We start from the raw sequence: 9,093 nt of genomic DNA, 5'->3' as shown, positions 1-9,093 counted from the left end.
TATGTCCAAAGGAGCCATAGTACTTGGTAGTTCTTTATTGTTTTTGGTAAGAAATTTTATTTGCCGTGTTTGATTTTTTTTTTTTTTTTATTTAATATGTTTTAAAGGTTTGTTGTATTTTGGTTATGATAGTTTGTTGGATGTAATTGTAAAATTTATCAAAATGAATTAGATTTATCTCTTTGATTTACGCATAGTTGTATAAGATTACAATTCGATAATATATAGTGTACAAAAGACATGCATGTACGTATGAAATTTAAAATTATATACGTACATGTCTTTTGTACACTATGCATGTGTATGTACATCTATCCTAGATTCCTAGGTATTATAAATTGATACTACTTACTACTCCCTTTGTTTCATAATATTAGTTCCATTGTATTATTTTGACGGTTTCAAAAAAATCTAATCATACTGAATATTTTATATTTTTTAACTTAATTTTTTTTTGAAATTAATTGGTCGCGGATTGATGACATGGCTCTAAGTAAGGAAATCTCTACCTTGAATTAAGCATTATAACTTATGCTTTCCAAAAAAAAAAAAAATCAAAAAATCTAAATAAGATAAAATAATTTGATTATTTTGTAATTTAATGCTAGATTATAAATATTCTCCTTTTCTTATTTTATTTGATTGATTCCATATGGCAGGGGCGGAGGCACATACACTCAATTGGGGTCTATTGACCCCACTTAAACATGAATAAATGAAATTTTTTTCTATAAAATCAACTTTTTTTCCTGTAAAATTAAATATCTTTGCCATTAAATGTACCCATTTGACCTCATTAAAATTTATCAAATGTGTTTTGACCCCGTAAAATATTTAACATTATTATGAAACGTAGGGAGTATTTCTTATGGATTTTAAACCAGTCTAACATTTTTTTTATGATAATTGAAGAAATTATATATTTTGATGATAAATAAATATTAAGACAAATTCAAAACACCTACTAGATTACTAGTATTGAACATTTGACATGAATATTAAAATATTGTTATTATTTGAATTGTGATCTGTACAAACACCTTTTGAAAAAAAGTAAATAAATACATAAATAAATAAGCAGAGGTTTACTACTACCTTGAGTCCTTGACAATTATAACTCCCTTGTCTCTTTTGTTTTCTTTTTCATTAAGTTAGCTTTGGTCATACAACGTTTTAGAGGTTCTTTGGATCATCAACGTCGTCATTATCCATTCATCCATTATATATACCAAGTCTATACATCATTTACCAAAATAGTAGTCGTCATTCCTTTTCTTGCAAAAACGTCCATGGGAGACGTAACTATTTATCAAAATCGTGATTCAAACTGTAAGCCTTACATAAGGGCGTATATTTATATTCGTGACAATAATGTGACATACCCTTGATCAAATGTGGAGACTATACCTTCTAGACGGCACCTTGATATTAAAGCACCAACTCAACCAAAAACTTAAGGTGATGGTTGAAACCTAAGATCGGTTTATATACTCTATCACTTGATTATAGCCATATATAAAGATTCGATCAAATAAAGGATCAAATTTCACCATATCATCAACAAAGAGGCTAGATATGTGCTCATCATCTCCTTTGTTTATTCTTCCATGATTGCTTCGTCAATGTATACATTATTCCAAATGCATGTGCATTGTGCATATAGCATTAGACGATGTGTTCATATAAATTACTCTTTATGTTCTTACTAATTATTGTACGTATATCCTGAGACTGAAGCCTTTATGTTGTTCCTTATTCTATCTTCCGTTCGTATGTGACTTAAGGCCGTACGCATGTACATCAATTTGGTTGTAATTATTGCATTCTAAATTTGTAGATAGTTTCACTTTCGTGTTAAATTTATGGGACAGTATCTAATTTTAGATGATCTCCTTTAGCTACCTCCACTCCAAGTCTCCAATTGCTTGTGGTTCATAGCAACATTGGTTTAATTTCTTAGGTACAAATTCCTAACAACATTGAATTTAAGTAGTCTACTTTGAGGGCAAAATGGTGGAACACAGCTCGAACACCGGTTTAATTTAAGGATATGCAAAATTAGAGATTGGAGTGTAGGTTAATTATACACCTGTTTGGAATTTTCTTTTCTTCCTTACATTTGTACTCCGTAGCTATTTAAGATTACAGGGTTTTTCAGCGCGGCAGACTACACCGAGTGGCAGGGGTTACTTGTAGGAGTTACTGGTTTGGTCAGGGGTTACTTGTATACATTACTCATTCAAGGGTTACTTGTATGGATTACTTATTCAAGGGTTAATTGTATGGGTTACTTCAGGGGTTACTTGTATGAGTTACTTATTTATTTGTAGGGGTTACTTACTCAGTCGCTTAACGCGATTCCTATATGAGAGTAATCCCTGACGGACCGAGTAACTCTTGAATAAATAACCCCTATAATTTACCCTTGACCAAACAAGTAACCCCTAATCAAACAAGTAACCCCAGAATAAGTAATCCAAAAATAAGTAATCCCTGACCAAACGAATAACCCCTGACCGAACAAGTAACACCAGATGAAGTAACCTCTGACCAAACAAGTAACCCCTACCGAACGAGTAACCCCAGATCAAACCTCCAGACCAAACCAGTAACACCCTACAAGTAACCCCTGACCAAACTAGTACCACCCAACAAGTTTCCCCTGTCATACTATGTGGCCAGCCGCATATAAAAAATTGTGTTAAGATTATTATCTATATTATTCTCAAATTTAGATTTTTCTCAAAGAGGCCGCTGCAAAGTTTTTGTTGTTATGGTTGATTTTAGGATAACATCTATACTATATACTAAAGTAATCACCAAAGGAGACACTTGGCATAATTTTGTGAAAAATTTTCCCTCCAAAATACTCTTTTTTAAAAAAAATAAAAAATAAAATAAAAAATTAAAAAAAAATTCTGTTAAAAAAATTTTAAAGGAGAGACATTAAAAATTCAAATTTAAAAATAAAAAAAGTGTTACATAAATTATTTAATTTCAATTAACTCTATTTGAATTGACCATTGTATTATTATATCATACTTCATAAATCCGTGCATTGCACGGGGACAAAACTAGTATATACTAAAAGACACACCAGCAATGACACGTGTCATCTCCTGGTGTGTCCTTAGATAATTTTTTTTAAATAAAATTTATTAACTTAGGAAACAAATCACTTACAAAATTATTATTATTATTTTTTATACATATTCCTTATAAATACATAGTAATCATTACATTTAAAGTAAATAGTATTATAAATCTTTCTTAAAAAAAATGGACAACTATAAATGAAAAAATCTAATTCTTAAAATAATTTGTTACCTAAAAAAAATATTGCTCAGATTTTTTGCCTACTTTTAATTTGTTTTAAAATTGTGTATTAGAAGCTATAATTAAAAAATACAAATACCAAATCAACGTACTCCGTATCATATACTTTTATTATTACTTGACTAATTTAATATTATGATACTTATTAATCAATAATTTATAACTTTATAATTTTATATAATTATATATTTTCATAAAAAAATATATAATTATAGATTACCGTGCATGGCACGGGATCTAACCTAGTTCATTATAATTGAGTGACCCAAAGTCTCTATTAGTACCGCCATTTTATTAATAATTGTTCCAAGTTAGCAATTCAATCATATTCATTGTGTCAAATTTTGACAAAAGTTTTAGGTTGAAGAAAAACACAAGTACTTTTGCTTATTTTGTTTTTTTGACAAAGTTACAAATTTACATAGCCTAATTGTCTTGTTGACTATAGTGCCTGCTTATTGGTTTAACATAACGAAGGAGCTTACCCTACCTTGATAAAGATCACTATAGATCATTCCCAAGTAAAAATTTAGCTGTATACAAAGCATAGAATAGAGTCAACCAAAGAACTTTTTTAAATTGGAATAGATGGGCGAACATCGAAACATGCCCATTTTATTCGGAGAAATTGGACCTTAACTTCGCTACTATGTTAGGGCCTATTCTGATTGACTGAACTGAACTGAATATTTTATGAGAGAGGGAAATTAAGAACTGAACTGAAAATAATCTGAAAAGAGCAGGCCCTTACTGCTTCAAAACTTCCCAAGAACTAGAACATCTGAATAACTAATGATATACTTATTATTATTATTATTATTATTATTATTTAATTTGCATTATACATACGAGTATCACTTTGACATGTAATTGAAATTAGTAAAAAGAAAACAAAATTGTTAACTAATTCAAGCATCATAAAGTGTAAAGGGTCAAAATTTTAAGGTTTTAATTAAATTATTTTAACTATATTGTTCATTTAACTTTTTGGATCTCATATTTAAATCTTAACACAAATTTTTTTACGTGGCTGGTCACACCATGTGGTCAACCATTATGAGGGTTACTTTAATTTGTTAGTGCTATATATAAGGGTTACTCACTCGATCTTAGGTTACTAAGTCAATCAAGAGTTACTTGGCCAAGGGTTACTTGGTTAGTTAGGGATTACTTGATCGGTCAAAAGTTACTCACTTGGTTTGAGATTACTAAGTTGATCAGGGGTTACTCGATTAGGGTTTTACTTGGTCGGTTATGGCTAATTCTTGGTTAGAGGTTATTCGTCGATATGGATCAAGGGTTACATGGTGTGTGTCAGCTGGCCACACACAAAAGTTGCTGAAATTATAAATAAAGACAAAAGAAAACTTCATTTTATCACACTAATAAATAAAATGCATTTGTTAACTGATAAAAGCGTAAATAAATCAACAAAAATTATAAAAATTGATAGTGTATAAAGTGAATATGTGACAATGTCAAAGTTTCACACAACGTATTTAAAGTTTTATCCGGAAGAAGTAGAAGCCTTGATTCTGGATTAATATTAGACCAAATCTCTGTTTGGTTAGATTCAGCAGGTGTGCGAGTAAAGTAGGTCCCAACTTTTGACAAATTTACACCGAAAATACATTGACCAAGCCGTATATGTCTTTTTTTTTTTTTTTTTTTTTTTTTTTTTTTTTTTTTTTTTTTTTTTTTGTCCTATAAAAGTCCTTAAAACAGTTGTATAATTATGGCGTGTTGATTTTTAGACTATAGTTTTGACCTTTATATTTTTCAACCAATTATTTCTCTTTATACTACGTTCAAAGAACTATCGCATGCAAACTAAATAAATTATTAGGGTCCCACATTAATGTAACCTTGAGATAACTTTACTAGAGCAAGATTTACTATAAATACATGCATTTCCTTAGCTTGTTTCAAACACACTTCCTAGTTTATTTTGTTAGCAATATTTGCTTGTGAATTTGCTAACACAAAAATAATATAACATGGCTTCTTCTTCCTTCATGTCCTTCACAATTGTGGCTTGCCTTCTTTTGGTTACTATTTGTAGTACCAATGCCCAACTCTCCACGAACTTCTACTCGAAATCGTGCCCCAATCTCGATTCTACTGTGAAATCTGTCGTACAATCCGCTATTAAAAAAGAGGGTAGGATGGGTGCTTCTCTCCTACGTTTGTTCTTCCACGACTGCTTCGTCAATGTAAACTTTTTAGCATAATAGTCTTATTTCAAATACCATTTGCATGCACATGTTAACATATGATTATATAAATAGTAAATAAATCATGGGAATCCAAGGAAGCATAAATGTATTGTAGAACGTGTCAATACAATACTAATATTATTAAGACATTATATAATACGATCTATAATTAACATGTGTACATTACAAATGTAACAGGGATGTGATGGGTCACTTTTACTAGACGACACCTCTACTTTCACAGGTGAAAAGATGGCAATTCCCAATAATGGCTCAGTTAGAGGATTTGAAGTCATTGACCAAATAAAGTCAGCGGTAGAGAAAGCTTGTCCGGGTATTGTCTCGTGTGCTGATATATTAGCAATCACAGCTAGAGACTCCGTTGTTGGTGTAAGTATACATAATAATGATAAACTGCATCATCAAACTTAAATGCCCATTTCCGTGATCCGTTGCCTGATCTTAGTTTTGTTATTGATTATTGTAGCTTGGAGGACCAACTTGGAATGTAAAGCTAGGCAGAAGGGATGCTAGGACAGCTAGCCAATCCGCTGCTAACAACGACATCCCACAACCAACTTTTAGCCTTAGCCAACTTATCTCTAGCTTCCAAAAGCAAGGCCTTTCTTCCTCTGAAATGGTCGCTTTATCAGGTACAACACACTTCTTCCATTCTTTAATGATTGCAACATTTGTTTTATAAAACACTATTTACACACCATCATGTGACAGTCCATGGTGACTTAGATATAACTTATTTAGCTAATGGTACAATTTTTTTGTAGGCGGACACACCATCGGGCAAGCAAGATGCACCAGCTTTAGGACTCGTATTTACAACGAAAACAACATTAACGCGGCATTTGCCAAAACAAGGCAAGCAAATTGTCCAAGTGCTAATAATACAGGGGACAACAACTTAGCACCTTTAGATGTCCAAACCCCAACTTCCTTTGACAACAACTACTACAAGAACATCGTTAACCAAAAGGGTCTTCTACACTCTGACCAACAGTTGTTCAGCGGCGGTTCCACCAACGCGCTTGTCCAAACTTACAGCAGCAACCCTAGCCGATTTAGTTCCGATTTCGTGGCAGCCATGATCAAAATGGGTGACATTAAGCCGCTTACTGGATCCAATGGCGAGATCAGGAAGAACTGCAGGAAGACTAACTAATTAAATCAATTAGGAAGTTGGTCATATGATTTTGTTATAGTTTGATTCAAAGGGGATTATATTAATTAATGCCTTATTAGTCTTTAATTAAAGCAAGATTTTTACAATTTAAGTGTTTGAAGCTTTCATTCTGTTTTCACAATTGTAGAAGTTGTTTTTCAGAAATTTCAAAAATATCAAATGTAACAATATGGCATGCTTCTTTGTTAATTGCATTATCTAGACTTTAATACAATAATCTTTAATTAAACATCTTTGTGATTTAATTATACGAGTAGTAAAAATATAGTCTTGTGAAATCATATATAATGCTTAAAAATTTTACTTGTATTTATTTTATATATTTTGCTTATTAAAGATTTTAATAGTATAAGTTGCTTCAAATAAGTCTATAACCTGGTGCAATTGTTAGTTATAGGAGTATAGGACCGAACACATAACTCCTGAGCTTAAGACAAGCAGAGTAGGTTATGTTGATTGTTGAAGAAGAGAAAATGAATATTGCAATGAACATGATTTGCAGTTGAAGTCATAGTTTCATAATTATGAGTACATACCAAAATGAACAAGAATAGATGTTTGATATTCATGTAGTTTAAGTTTATTTTCCCCTTTCAAGTTACATTTTGAATTGATGTATATATATCACTACAACCAACAAGAGTTGGCTCAAGTGGTAAGCAACTTGATGCAGCTTAAGGGAGGTCTTGAGCCTCACCGAATGCAAAAAACTCTTGTTGGGAGACTTACCCACCATAAGCCAAGGTGTGCAGCCCGGGTCAGATCCGAATGTAGTCGGAGCTAAGTTCCAATAAACCAGGTAGGGTAAACTCAAAAAAAAAAAAAAAAGTATATATAACGTTACACAAATCCTTGTAATTTTAACCATAGATAAAAATAGTATAAAAAATAAATATATTCAAAATACAAATTTGAACACACCCAGTAATTCATAATAACATAACATTGCATCAATAAAATAGAAAAAATAAATCATGGTAAAGTTGAATTTGTAAATTGTGCACAAAATCAAATGAAGGGAGTCTTCAGTTTTAGAAAGGCCAACTTACATTGGGTTTGGGCCTCAATTCGGTCATGTATTCTCTAAGAATAAATGGGCTAACTTTGAAATTATCTGTTATTATTTGGGCCTCAAGAGCCCATAATATCGGGCCTCAAGATCAGCTAAACGTGTTAAAAGTTTGGTACGTTGAAGGTGTATTGTATAATTAAGTGGATTGAAGGAGGTCTAGTAAGTATATTTTCACATTATACCTTTTGCTTTTCTCAAAAAATATGAATCCTTTTTTAAAAATCATTAATGGAATTCAAAGTTTGTTGCATAGTTTAGAGTATATTATAGACAGACAAGCAAACTCAACGAAGATACGCGAAAGCGAGATGAGAATACCACAATGTCACGCAACCATGACATCGGACCTAACCCTATTGCATTACTAATGTGTAATGATGATTTGTATTTGGTCTAAGTAAGACATGAGGTGTTTAGTAATACTATAGTCCATTAAGCTTATACTTAGATCGATGTAAGTCATTTCAGTTATACAAATTAACGCGTGAGAATATAAGAAAATTCCTTACTACTAATCACATGGACAAACATTGAGCACGAACTTATTACCTAAAAAGTTAATACGAGTTTTTCACCATCTTCATTAAGCAACTTTTGTTCTTTCATTCTTGCATAATAGGTTTAGATTAGGAGTATAATTTTGAATCATATAGAATATATATTTGAAGGATATACGTCTCTTGTTCATTTTAAAATTCATACTGAATTAGGATTGTGTTTTTCATAAATATTTTCTTTTTATGTATTACAATAATGTCAAAGTACCTTTAATTTATGAAAAACACAAATTGTTATAATTTTTTTTTTTTTTTTTTTTTTTGACTTTTTAATACTTTAATTTTGGGCATATTAATAAGTAAGAAACTTGTTTTGACAGTTGGAGGGTTGACAACGTTGAAAGTTGATGCAACATTGTCCAAATAACAAGCAAAGCTTTAGCCGACCTCCTAATTTGAGAACAAAAATAAATGGAAATTGATAAAATAAAAGTGCACAAACAATCATGGCACGAAGTCCACGGTCAAACCGCAATCCCTCACACAGTCACACGTGCAAAAGTAACATTTTTATTTTTCTGAAGTTTAATTCATAAGCTTCAATTTCCAAACATGGCAATAGCATGCACTGGTACCTAATTTCATGAAATTAAGCTAATACTAGAAAAGTAGAAATAAATGTAACTCTGTAAGTTCAATCTGCCTCTACAACACAAGTTAGTAAGTTACTAACATAAATGAATATGCATTTAGACTAGTCAACCTCACTTAATA

General features: G+C 31.3%; 1 protein-coding gene across 1 annotated transcript; it reads left to right on the top strand.

Moving 5' to 3' along the window:
- Positions 1-5,269: 5,269 nt before the first annotated feature.
- Positions 5,270-6,915, top strand: LOC145592606 (peroxidase P7-like). The gene is made up of 4 exons (XM_081649111.1): positions 5,270-5,549; positions 5,751-5,942; positions 6,040-6,205; positions 6,338-6,915. Exons 1-4 carry the CDS (start codon positions 5,334-5,336, stop codon positions 6,727-6,729), a joined length of 966 nt encoding a protein of 321 aa, XP_081505237.1. The 5' UTR covers positions 5,270-5,333; the 3' UTR covers positions 6,730-6,915.
- Positions 6,916-9,093: the final 2,178 nt, after the last annotated feature.

The sequence above is a fragment of the Chenopodium album genome, chromosome 18, assembly GCF_948465745.1.
Source record: "Chenopodium album chromosome 18, dcCheAlbu1.1, whole genome shotgun sequence".
In the NCBI taxonomy this organism is placed as follows: Eukaryota; Viridiplantae; Streptophyta; class Magnoliopsida; order Caryophyllales; family Amaranthaceae; genus Chenopodium; species Chenopodium album.
Note: the sequence above shows the minus strand (reverse complement) of the source record. Positions and strands in the feature narration are given on the sequence as shown.

Bases quoted from the DNA above. Each gene is read 5' to 3' on its own strand.
- LOC145592606 (XM_081649111.1), top strand. From the start codon at position 5,334: ATGGCTTCTTCTTCCTTCATGTCCTTCACAATTGTGGCTTGCCTTCTT. The intron at 5,943-6,039 runs GTAAGTATACAT...TGATTATTGTAG, and splicing joins CTAGAGACTCCGTTGTTGGT to CTTGGAGGACCAACTTGGAA. The intron at 6,206-6,337 runs GTACAACACACT...ATTTTTTTGTAG, and splicing joins TGAAATGGTCGCTTTATCAG to GCGGACACACCATCGGGCAA.